Below are 13,188 nucleotides of genomic sequence, written 5' to 3'. Positions count from 1 at the left end.
AGGGGAAGGGGCCACATGCTGATGGAAGTGTTGGTGAACAGCTGGCACACCCCACCCTGGATGCCGAGGAGGCAAAAAGATATTTATTTTTTGGCATTCCCAGCTTGGCTGGGTGGTCGCAGGGCTCCGCGGTAAATGACTTCTTTCCCCACTTTGCTCCAGATGTTTCCATCGTCACGATGTTCTCCTTTGGTTCCTGGCATTTGTCAAAAAGATTCAGCTTTACCAACTGCTCGTCATTGAGAGGGTAAGATTTTATTTGAAAGGGAAGTCTTCTCCAATTGGTGCTCATTGATTAATTTGCCTGGCTCCACGATTTCCTAAAGAACGCTTTGGTGGAGGAGAACTTTCCCAGGTGCCTTTTGGAGCGTGGCCTAACAGGAGGCAGGAGAGCCTCTCAGCTAATAAGCCGGCTCGTTCAAGCCTGAGTAAGTAAAATGTGCAGCAGCAGAGAGGCCAATAACGGTGCTGAGCTGCTCTTCACCCACAGGGAAACTCATTCTCCTCCAGACCAAGGGCTGCCCTTGAAGGCACAGGCCAAGGAGGGCTGCCTGTTTACTGATGGCTTCTCCCCATCAGAATAGCTTTGGGAATTTGGGTCAAAAGAGAGAGAAGTCACAGTCACGGGGGACAAGGGGACGTCTCTGTCATCAAAAGAATGCATTCATCTTGCACCACGTTTGGGCCCCTTGAGCTCTGTATCCCTCCGAGGTGGGACCATACCTCGCTCCTGGCTTCTAAGGCAGAGAGAAGACAGAGAAGCAGTGATTCCCGGAGTCTTGGTTTTCCAGCTGCAGGATGGGATGGCCGTTCCCATGGAGCCCGTAGGACGCTGTCTCATCAGTGATTGTGTCGTTCATTGAGTGGTTTGATTGACCAGCTATGAGGGGCCCAACTGTGGCTTTCCTTGGGCCTGGCCCGGGAGCCGTTGATTCTCTGGGGAAAAGGCCTTCGACCTGGAAGTGGCATTTGGAGGCCACCCCACGGCTCTCTGAACAGGAGCCGCTGGCCTTGCCCTCTCCTGCCGCAACGCTTGGAGAGCGGGATCGTGCTCAGTGATTTCTAATAAACAGAAGGAGATCAGGGGGGAAAGACACCCACACTTGAATCCGGAAGTCCACGGAAACAAGGGAAAAGGGGCGAATTAGATAGAACTGTGCAGCTCCCCGCCCCCGGGGTTAAGGCCTGGCAAGCGGAAGGGACATGTCCCCGGTCCCCAAGTAGGTAGTTAAGAGCAGACCTTAGACCCGCAGCTCCCAGAGCGCCAGCACCCTTTCCTTGGGTCCCTGCTTCCCCTCTGGAAAGCACTTAGTACCACTGTCGCACCTGAAGGGCGGCCATCCAAGCACAAGTCACAAACCTGCTGCTAGGAGACCTTGATGGCCCAAGGAACACATAAGCCAGTCTCTGCTTCCTTCTCCTGTGGAAGCTGCCACTTCTGAAGTCAGGGTCTCCGGATGCCTCAGTGCTTCTTGAGGAATATATGAAATACAAATGGTGTTCCCTCTCCCGCCTCATCCTCCCGGTCCCCAGGCTGAGGCTTCCTCTTGCCTCCCTTAGCTGTGTTTCCATTTTTATCCTTCTCTCCTTAACTCTGATTATCCTATTAAGTGCTTCTCAAGTCTTCCATTGTTATCCATGCATGATAGGTTATTTGATTAGTCGACACAATTCTTCCTTAATTTGATTAAAAAGCAAATGCTGGCACCCCATTTTCTCTGCTTGCCGAGTAGCACTTTTGGTTTCCCGTCTTTCAGGCGTTTGGTGGTGGTACTGCTGCAATGAGTGCGGGGGGGGGGGGGGCTTACGAGGGAGTTGGGGGGAGATCAGTCTCCAGAGGGAAACTTATCTGAAGGTGGACAAATAGCAGAACTGGATTCAGAGACAGATTCAGTGGGTTCCTGTTATCTACCAACGCAGCAGGTGACCCCAGCTTCAGGTTTCCATGGCAACACCCCACCAAGTATAATGAGGGTCCATCAACCCCGAGGGCTGCCCAGAGCAGGGCACAGAGTCAGGTCTCTATCCCTAGCCTCAAAGGACTGGCCTCTCTCCTCCTGGGGTCATCACAGTCTCTCCAGGGATTGTTCTCTTTCTTCTTCTTTTAAATGCTCGAAAGCGGGCATCACAGAGGGAAATTCTAGGATGTGAACATTTTCCTAAAATGCAGGCATTAGTGTTCCCTGATGGTCGAGTGGGTTAAGGGTCTAGTGGTGTCACTGCTTTGGCTCAGGTCACTGCAATGGCTTGGGTTAGATCCCTGGTCTGGGAACTTCTGCATGCTGTGGGCATACCCTCCCGCCCCCCCAAAATTATAGGAATTAAGTTGGTTTTCCATGTTGCCAGATGCCCGGTATGTATTGGAACTGGCTGCACTTGGTGTAAAAGTGAGAAAAAATGTATCCATCCCTTCGTGGCTTGTGACCCTTCTGATTACGAGAGAAACCAGGTAAAGCGGCGTTTTCGGTATTACAAGGTTTAACCAAAAATCAGTGTCTGTGACTACCCTGCCCCAGCCTGTCTTTTGTGTTCATTTCAAAGTCTGAATTTCCACCCCTCTGGATGGTGAAGGGATGCTCTTCATTTCAGGAACTCTGCCCAGTTGCTCTGGAGAAGTGGGCACGACCTAAGTCAGCGGGAGGAGGAAGATTCAAGGAGAACCAGCGTAACCAAACTAACCAGGGCTTGCAGGTCAGACCCAATTTTTGCATCGATAATTGGAAAAATCCCTCTCTACTCCTGCTACTTTTGGGTGCCTTTGAAAAATTCCCCATTTTACTTTCTTCCCCAATTCCCTTTCTTACCTTCGGTTTTTAACCAAGTTTCACTTAATTGGCTCAATACATCAAAGGCTGCACATTCACATAAGAGAAATTAAAATTCTGTAATTATGAAAAATGATGTTCTGGTAGTAGTAAATTTTAAAGGTGACTTTGTGTCTCACTCAGGGGGAGTTAGAAGGAAGTATACAGCACACAGCACTGAGGGGATTTCAGTTTTTAACCACATGTTATGATTGCACTTCTGGGGCTATGGGAGGGCTGGCAGTGTCTATGCAAAATATACAGACGAAACTCTTGGGATTAGTTTTCTTTGGAGAGATGATCTAACCAGTGGATAATAGTGCCGAAACAAAGAATTATTTCTATTTAATTCATATACCTTTCTATTCACGTCTCAAAAATGGTCTTCACAGAAAAAATACTTGCCAGGAAATTTCTTTGGAAATTCCTCTTATTTTCTCCATAGTAAATCACCAAGCCCAACTGACAGACATGTTTGAAAAGAAAGAGTGTGACCATGTAAACATTTCCAGGCAGAATGTGGTGGCTGCACTTAGCACACAAGTGCTGGCTTCATTCAGTCAGTGGAATTTAATTGAGCATCTATTATGCGGTGAAAAACAAAAGAAGGACAATGTTCTCATTAACCTTGGGTCTAGTGGGAGCAGATAAATTAAAAATGGTAACATCTTTCTCTTCCTAAAGGCTCAGTTTTCTGTTTCATGACTCATCTGTGGCTTTGACTAATCCATTTGCTGCTACTTAAGGTCAATTGCCGATATAAATAAGTAGCACATTTTTAATCACTGCGCCAAAAGTTGATGGTAATCTCGAGTGAATTAAGTAACAGCAGAGGGAATGTGAGTCCCCGTGGATTTTGAAGTTAATTCAAAGCATTATGAAAGCTTGGTGTGCCCATATCGCCAGACCTGCAAAGCCTGTGAAGTTGTATTAAGTGATAAGATACATGTCTCTTCTCATTGGTTTATAAGGCATAGTGGCAGGTGTTTGAATCAAAAAGGCAGTGGCTTTTTAAAAAATTAAACTTCTCTTTTGTTGTTTCATTTTTAAAATTTTTGGTAAAATAGACATCACATAAAATTTACCGTTTTAAGTGTACAGCTCAGCACAAGTGTTAAGTACGGTCACGTGGTTTGTGCAGCCATCCCCACCATCCACCCCCAGAACACGCTTCATCTTGCAAAAGTGAAACTCTGTACCCGTTAAACCATAACTCCCCATTTGCTTTCCCCAGCCTCTGGTGACTACCATTCTGGGTTCTGCCTCTACAAACTGCATTACTCTAGGTACCGCAGATAAATGGAATCATAGAGGATTTGTCTTTTTATGACCAGCTTATTTCCCTTAGCTTAATGGTATCATGGCATACCACGGTTTATCCATTGGTCAGAATTTCCATTAAGGCTGAAGGATGGTCCTTGGTATTTATATACCATGTTTTCTCTCTTCAGCCATTGATGGACACTTGGTTTCTTCCTCCTCTTGGCTCTTGTAACTAATACTTCTATAAACATGTGTGTATAAACATCTCTTCGAGACCCAGTTTTCCAGAAATGGAATGGCTGGACCATGTGGTAATCCTACTTTTAAATTTTGGAAGAACACCGTGCTGTTTTCCGTAGTGCGCTGCCGTTTTGCGTTCCCATCAGCAGTGCGCAAGAGTTCCAGTTTCTCCACATGCTAGCCAACAGTTTCTTCGTTTTGTTTTTTGTTTGTGTTTGTGTTTTGATCATAGCCACCTTGAATGAGTGTAAGGTGGTGTGATGTGGTGGTGGTGTTTTGCATTTCCCTGATGATTAGTGACATGGAACATCTTTTTATGTGCTTTTGGCCATTGATATGCCTTGGAGGAAATGTCTGTTCAAGTCTTTTGCCCATTTTTTAATCAGGTCATTTGTTTTTTGTTGTTGAGTTGTAGGAGTTCTTTATATACTCTGGGTATATATAATAGATACATAATATATAAATATATATCAGACATGATTTACAAATATTTTCTTCCATTCTATAGGCTGTCTTTTCATTCTGTTGATTGTATCTTTTGATGCACCAAAGTTTTTTATTTCGATGAAGTCCAATTTATCTCTTTTTTAATTTTGTTGTTTATTCTTTGGGTGTCATATCCAAGAAATCATTGCCAAATCCAGTGTCATGAATCTTTTCTTCCAAGAGCTTTTTGGTGTTCCTGCTTTGTTTGAGGTATAGCTGAGGTACAATATTACATAAGTTTCAAGCGTACAAGATAGTGACTCATAACTTTTAAAGGTTATATTCCATTTATTATAAAATATTGGCAGTATTCCTTGTATTGTATAATATATCCTTGTAGCTTATTTATTTTATACATAGTAATTTGTACCTATTAATACCCCATCTTTTTTATAGTTTTATAAATATATAGTTTGACATATTTTTACATCTACATTATATGTATGTATTTTATAGGTTTATAGTTTTCTTTTCTTTTCTTTTTTTTTTTTTTTGTCTTTTTAGTGCCACACCCACAGTATGTGGAGGATTCCAGGCTAGGGGTTGACTTGGAGCTACAGCTGCTGGCCTACACCACAGCCATAGCCACAGCAACGCGGGATCCAAGCCACGACTGTGACCCATACCACAACCCACAGCAATGCCGGATCCTTAACCCACTGAGCAAGGCCAGGGATCAAACCTGTGTCCTCATGGATGTTAGTCAGATTGGTTTCCACTGAGCTACAATGGGAACTCCTATAGTTTTATTTTTTAATTTATTTTTATTTTTTTAATCTTTTTTTTAAATTTCTTTATATATACATTTTTTTCTACTGTACAGCATGGTGACCCAGTTACACATGCATGTATACATTCTTTTTTCTCATGTTACATGTTCCATCATAAGTGACTAGACAGAGTTCCCAGTGCTACACAGCAGGATCCCATTGATAATCCATCCTGAAGGCAACATTCTGCATCTATTTACCCCAAGCTCCCGGTCCCTCCCACTCCCTTCCCCCTTGGCAACCACAAGTCTATTCTCCAAGTCCATGATTTTCTTTTCTGTGGAAATGTTCCTTTGTGCCATATATTAGATTCCAGATATAGGTGATATCATATGGTATTTGTCTTTCTCTTTCTGACTTACTTCATTCAGGATGAGAGTCTCTAGTTCCATCCATGTTGCTACAAATGGCATTATTTTGTTCTGTTTTATGGCCAAGTAGTATTCCACTGTGTATATGTAGCACATCTTCCTGATCCAATCATCTATCAGTGGACATTTGGGTTGATTCCAGGTCTTGGAACTCCTATAGTTTTAATTCTTACATTTAGGTCTTTGATCCACTTCATATATGGTGTAAGGTAAGGATCCAACTTCATTCATTTCCGTGTTTTCCCAACACCGTTCATTGAAAAGACTGACCTTTCCCAATTGAATGATGTTGGCATTCTTCTCAAAAATCATGTCAGGAGTTCCTGTCATGGCTCTGTGGTGAACGAACCCAACTAGTGTCCATGAAGACGTGGGTTCGATTCCTGGCCTTGCTCAGTGGGTTAAGGATCCGTCGTTGCTGTGGCGTAGGCCAGCAGCTACAGCTCTGATTAGACTCCTGGTCTGGGAACTTCCATATGCTGCGGGTACCGTCCTAAAAAGACAAAAAATAAATAAAAATAAAAATCATTTGGCCATATGCTACAGGGATTTACTTCTGGGCTATATACCCTATTCCTTTGGTCTATCTTAAAGCCCATAAGACACTGTTTTTTAATGTAGTTTATGTAATAAGTTTTGAAATCCGAGTGTATGAGTCCTTCAACTTTGTTCTTTTTTGTGATTATTTTGGAAGAAAATAAACTTTATTTTGAGGTAATTGTAGATTCACATGTAGTTGTGAGAAAATCATACAGAGAGACTTCATATATATTTTACTCAGTTTCCCCCAATAGTAACCTCTTGCAAAACAGAAGCACAGTATCACAACCAGGATATTGACAGTGACAACAGTCAAGACACAGCCTCGTCAGCTCAAGTCTCCCTCAGGTTCCCTGTGTACATGCACACCCACTTCCTCCTTCCCTCCCACACCCTGTGTCTGACCCCTGGCTGCTGCTCATCTAGTCTCCATTTCTGTAAATTTTTTTTTATCATTTCAGGGATTTTATTTAAATGGAATCATCCAGATGTACCCTTTGGGGATTGTCCTTTTTAACTCAACGTAATTCTCTGAAGATGCATCCAAGTTCTTTTATGCATCAATTGTGTCTTCTTTCTATTGCTAGGTATGGTTCAGGCAATGACTTTTTTTTTTTTTTTTTTTTGCCTTTTCTAGGGCTGCTTCCATGGCATATGGAGGTTCCCAGGCTAGAGGTCGAATCGGAGCTATAGTCGCCAGTCTACATCACAGCCACAGCAAAGCGGGATCCGAGCAGCGTCTGGAACCTATACCACAGCTCACTGCAACGCCAGATCCCTAACCCACTGAGTGAGGCCAGGGATGGAACCCGCAACCTCATGGTTCCTAGTCGGATTTGTTAACCACTGAGCCATGACGGGAACTCCCCAGGCTATGGCTTTTTACATTTTTCTTTTAAAGGAAAAAAAATAAGGTCACAGCATTCTGGTTTCCTGTAGTATTGTATCTTCCTGACCCTTTGGACTTTTTGACACTATGTGGTTAAAAGAACTGGGGTCACCAAGAGAGCATGAGGAGGCTGGAAATAAACAAAAGTCCGGACCTCTCCAGTGCTTCTCTGGGAATGACCTTTGGAGAAAGACATTTTGTTAATACTGAAATGTTTTCTTTCAATACCTGACTCAGAACAGAATCTCAATTTTGGCTAATCGGCAATGGAGTGTGATTTGTCGCAGGAGGGGTTTCTCATGCTCTGGGACACACTGCTGATGTTCCATTATCAGATGGAATGTGTACACCCCGTTTCCAGTTTGGTCCTCATGCTGACCTTGAATGAAGCACTGAACACTCCATTCCTCGCAGAGGAGCCATCGGGGCCTTTCCTTCATCACATCGTCCACATCGCGTGTGTACTGAGTGCTTCCCGTGTGCCGGGCACTGGGTTCATGAGATGGGAATGGCACAGAGGCAGTCTTGGGCATCCTGATGCTGAGCTTGGATTGATTCTTCCTATGGCACCTCGTAGATACTATTACGCTGAGCTTCATGGGTACCACGTGGAGGGCACCTGGCTTGTCCTCAGGCCCAAGAATCTTATGTGGACTTGAGTACACGAGTAAGAAGACAAGAGGAAAACAGTAACTTAGGGAAAGTACCAGGTAGCGTACAAACCCAGAGAGCCTCTTGGTGCCCAGAACCTTGTCTCAGTCATTCCTGATTATTTAAGCCCCGTGCCTGGCAGTTAAAAACACTTCATCAGTGTGGTTGGTTACGTCTTTGACGGATGGATTGATTGATACAGATGGTGTTTCAGCTGATGTTTGAGGGAGGTGACAAGTGGAGACAGAGGTAAGGTCTTCTAAGCAGAGGGCCTAGCATCCGCAAAAGCATAGTGGGTTCCCAGAAAATTCCAGGATACCCATTACAGGAGACCCCAATGATTCAGTTGGACTGGAGCAGAAGGATGCAGGAAATAGGGGACAAAATACGATTGAAATGGCCCTGCCCCTAGAGAGCCTTACACTTCATTCTTCAGCGTCGAAAACCAGTGGAATGTTCTTCAAGACGTTTTATTTTGGTTTTTTTTTTAATTACTCAATGAATTTTATTATCTTTATAGTTGTACAGTGATCATCACGACCCAGTTTTATAGCATTTATAGCATTTATTTTTTTAATGCATGAATTTACTCATCCAAGGATGCCATACTTATGAGAGCAGGTTCCTGGTTCAACCCCTGTTTGGCCCCATCGCCCTCACATCCTATGATGCATCCTTTGACCATGACTTTTACCAAGGTGGGGGGCGGGGGGGCTGCCTCCCTTGGCTCTGTCATTTACCAGGGGGGCAGCCTTAGAAGAAGCATCACCAAAATAGAGATACAAACTCAAAGACCTATGTTCCTGCATTAGCTGGGAAATATTTGCAGCTCTAAGGGCCGGTCTCTATCAGAGACAGCTGGCCCTGTGGCCCTGCCCTGACCTCTCCCTCCTTTTCTTAACAGTCTTACATCTGGTGCCTCCACTTGCTGAGAAAAGAGGTGGCTGCTCTCTCTTTCCTGTTCTCAGGAAAGGCTGCGCAGATCTCTGCTATGATACTGTTCTAATATTTGTTATTCTTCACGGTATGCTTATCGCTGCCAGATAGAAATGCACTGTGTAAAACCGTGCCTCCTGCTCTCGGGGAGTCCACATGCTTTCTCTTCCCCGCAACTCCTCCCCTCTCCCTCCAGCACTTCCGACGTGCATTTTAGCTTCTCACAGGCCATCAGATGGCCTCTTTCAGGGCGCTTACCTTGAAAAGTGAAATCAAGTTCACGACCTACCTTGGTGAGTAGCTTCTATGGGCCTAGCCCTGTGCTGGGTGCTGTGGGGTTCACTGCCAATTACTTCTTCATTCACTCATTCGAAAAAGCATTTATTCGGGGTGTGGCCAGAAAGCACGGCCGCCCCCTCACCCGAATTGCACCGCATGTTCTCGGGGAATCTGGTGCCCAGCCATTCGTAGACCGACCTGCTCCCGGGTCAGGGTTTCATCCGTAGCAGAGCAGCTCCCTCGCTGCGATCTATTGAAAGTCAGCCCTCAACACAAGGGTTTGTGTTATTGAAAAAAAAAGAAAAGAAAAAAAAAAGAAAATGTGTTTCTTGAACACCTACTATGTGCTAGGCAGGTGGGCAAAATGTGCACTTATGAAGCTTATATTGTAGAAGTTATCTTACAGGAAGTAAGATTCATCTTCGTGAAGCATCTGAATCTGTACCACAGAAAAAACTGCAGGAAGGAACGCCACAATGTGCCCCATTGAGTAGCGGTGGCCCGTATTCCTTGAGCCTGGGCTCTATCTTCAAAGTGCCTCTTGATTCAAGCTTCTCAATAGACCTGCTTCCCCTGTTTGATAGACAAAGAAACATTGGCTTGCAGCACGTCACCAGGTCATAAATGATACACAAGAGATTTGAAGCCAGGCCCTCTGACTCCAGAGCCCACAGTTTTAACAGCTCCTCTGCACTGTATGACCTCAGTTGAATTTAAGCAAGCGTTGAGGAGTTCCCTTGTGGAGCATCAGGTTAAGGATCTGGCATTGTCACTGCAGCAGTTCGGGTCGCTGCTGTATCACCGGTTTGCTCCCTGGCCCAGGAACTTCTGCATGCTGTGGACATGGCCAAACAGAAAGTGTCATGTCGCATTGATGATAAAAATTATTCTGGAAGGGACGTCCCCGCTTGGCACTGGGCTGACCAAGCCTGCCCCACGGATGCCATGGGTGTGGGGTAGGACAAAGACCTCCAGCATGAGAAGGTTCTCAGGGAATGCGTGACCATCAAAGCCTTGGCATGAGAGGGGTGGGCTGGGTGTGCTCAGAGTGAAGGAGACAGACCCAAGCAAGGCTGGCATCTTCTCCAAGGCCGGAGAGCAGAAGAGGCTTCAGATGGGACACCGAGGCCCTGAGGAGAGGGGAGCCGCACGGGTTGGGGTGAAGATGAAACCTGGCTGAGGCGTGGATTTGGAGTGGTGAGGTTAAAGTCGTCAGCAGGGCTTTCCGCTGGAAGGGAGGCGCTGCCCTTCCTGGTCCCAGAGTCCCAGGCACCGTGTCTGGTTCTGGAGTCGTACGCGGAACGTTCAGTGACCAAGAGTGACTGCATCATGGACGGGCCTTGGCAGCTGCACCTCGAAGTCCCTCAGGTCAGAGACGTGAGCCCTGAGCTCCCCGCATGGGGCCTGGGCATCTCCAGGTCCATCTCAGTCTGCGTTCTAACTTGTGACAGTTCCTGGAATCAAGGAGTCGTGACATCCCCCGTCCCCTCGAGCCGGTCCCTGGGTCCCTGGGAGGGAGCGTTCGCCTGGGGGCTGAGTGTCAGATGGGCATCACCTCTGTTCCATTTAATGCTCTCGTGTTTCCTGAGCAGGATTGTATTTTGCTGCTTTCTTTCCGCATCTCCCCTCCTCTCCCGCGTGACCATCTCCGCTGCCCATGGCCGCTCGGCTCGCCGTGTGCATTTCATGAATACACCACGTCCCTCCTTCTCTGCCGGGAATGAAGATGTTGTTAAATAATTCGGAACCCGCCACTCACCCCTGATGGGCCCTTGAGGACACCTTCCTTTAATTAGGGGTGCTACCTTTCATCTCTCCGACGTCCTTTGGTTTCATAGTTCCAGCTGGTTTTGCATCCACGTGACTTTTTAATCCCGTCCTTTTTGAACTAATTTCATGAGTGAACATCTGAGAGACGTTTTCCTGAGTGTGGATTCAGGTCCAGGCCTACAGAGAGCTCTGCTCTATTCAGATTTTTTTTTTCCCAACAGATTAATAGAGTGCAATGTGGTCTTAATAAACCGAGCCTTCCTCATGTACCTCTTTCCAATATTCTTTTCAATCAGCCTGGTGTCTTCTCCACTCATGTCGTGGTCATTTGAATTGTGTTGACGTCAGGCTTCACAAAAGGCGCTCTGTCTGTCAGGAGTAATCCTCTAGACCTTTCCAGAGGTAGCTGTTTCTGAGCGGTTGTGCTATTCCCAGGGTCTTAGAATGGCTTTGCTGTTTAAAAATTTTTTTAAAAAACTGGGTATTCTCTAATCATCTCACTAACCAGTTTCTAATGTGGTTTTTTTTTATATATATATACAAAACAAGGAGTGAATTAAACTCGTGAGCAACCAAAGCTCCTTGCATTTTATTAAACAATTTGAAATTGTTCTGCCATTAAAAAACAACTCTGAAGTTTTTAAAATATAACTGGCAGGAAGGAGGCTGCTCTGAGGTTAATGGCTGGACAACACAGGGCTCTCAGGGCCAGAGCCAGTGGTGTTTCGACTTGATAAATGGAAATCCTTGGACATAGGATGAGGGCGGCATCTCACTGTAGAGCTGTAAGAAATTGCCTCTTTGCGTCAAGCTAGATTATGTTTTTGAATTAACCCCTCGTATGTGTCAGCTTATGGGACCTGCTACGTCATTTCAGGCTGTGAATGAACTCTTGATTAAAATACAGAAATAGATCTACAGTATTGAGTTGGTCTTTTGTTTATACTGCATTTTTTTTTTTTAATGTTTATCAGTAAAAATAGAAAACACTTTCTTTGTAGGAACCGTGGCTGCCTAGGACAGTCTTGTCTTTTTTTAATCTTGTATACTCGCACTGTTTATTTAATGAAGTCCTCTTGGTAGCTCTTTAACTCACTTATTAAGATGAAAAGAGGTTCTCCAAGCAAACAAAGGACAACTAATCTGACCCTCTTTGCAAGCAGACTCCAAGCGTCTGCTTTCAAGAGATAGGCTGGGGCTGGATTCCATCCTAGACTGCCAATGGAAACTTCTCTAAACAATAAGGTTTTAAAGCGAAATCCTTTTGAAGTGGCAGGGCTCTCTCTTCTTGGGGGGGAAGAAAAAGTTAATAAGGCGACGTGGCGGGTCCTCTGATGGCATTTGTAGAGCCCTTTAAGGAGCAAAATATAACCCCCTTGAGAAAATCTTTTTTTAGCTTCGTTATAAGGCTCTCTTTATCCTCTCCTGAGAGCAAAGAAGTAGCATTTACTTGGCATGTTTGAAATTTTGCTGGAGCAGACATCAACAGCCTAAGAGGTGAGAAGGGCTATCCGGAAAGAGAGCTGGGAATCTTTACATAAGACCTCTTCCCTCCCTAAGAAGATAGAGGGCCCACTAGTGTGGGGCTCGGCAAGTTTTTTCTTCAAGGAGCCAGGCGGTAAATATTTTAACCGTGTGGGCTTTTTAGCAAGTGACAGACAATACGCAAATGAGGGATGTGGCTGTGTTCCCCCAAAAAACTGTATTTATGGACACTGAAATTTGCATTTCATGTGTTTACATGGAATATCGTTCTTCTTCTGATGCATTTTCCTGGGCTGTACGAGAACGAGCGATGGACTGGATTTGGCTTGCTCCAGGCAAATCCAGGAGTTTACCAATTCCTAGCATGGGACCCACAGATCAGGCATCCCCCACACCATCTAGTGCTGTGCTGTGACTCCTGTAGGTGGTCAACAGATCCTTCTTCACTTAGCTGTCATCGTGTCAGAGCAGAGCAAGCCTTCTGCTGTACAACACACACTTGACATTTGCAAGGGATTTATCTTGAAGTCTTTGCTAATCCCCCCCCCCCATTCCAAGTGCCACTCTTGCAGATAATTTCCCCCTATAAAATGCAGTCAACTCTAACAGAATAATTAAAGTGACCCTTTCAGGCCCTTCGTGATTCTTTAAATACAGGGCTAAAGTCCTTTGCTAAGTGATTAAAATAAATTCTGCCACCGAAA

General features: G+C 45.1%; 1 protein-coding gene across 6 annotated transcripts in view; it reads left to right on the top strand.

Moving 5' to 3' along the window:
- Positions 1–13,188, top strand: part of PLXNC1 (plexin C1) — a 331,134-nt gene that overhangs the window by 249,038 nt on the left and 68,908 nt on the right. For all 6 annotated transcript variants that reach the window (XM_084957525.1, XM_084957524.1, XM_021092758.2 and 3 more), the window contains 3 exons: positions 163–247; positions 2,347–2,449; positions 2,590–2,691. In XM_084957525.1, coding sequence (XP_084813651.1) covers positions 163–247; positions 2,347–2,449; positions 2,590–2,691 — 290 coding nt within the window. The remainder of the gene's footprint in view (positions 1–162; positions 248–2,346; positions 2,450–2,589; positions 2,692–13,188) is intronic.

The sequence above is a fragment of the Sus scrofa genome, chromosome 5 (genome assembly GCF_054392235.1).
Source record: "Sus scrofa isolate SSC_HxYL_T2T_F1_AM1 chromosome 5, Sscrofa_HxYL_maternal_Yorkshire_Landrace_v2.0, whole genome shotgun sequence".
NCBI classification, from domain to species: domain Eukaryota; kingdom Metazoa; phylum Chordata; class Mammalia; order Artiodactyla; family Suidae; genus Sus; species Sus scrofa.
The sequence above is the reverse complement of the archived record's forward strand: the minus strand, read 5'-3'. Positions and strand labels throughout refer to the sequence as shown.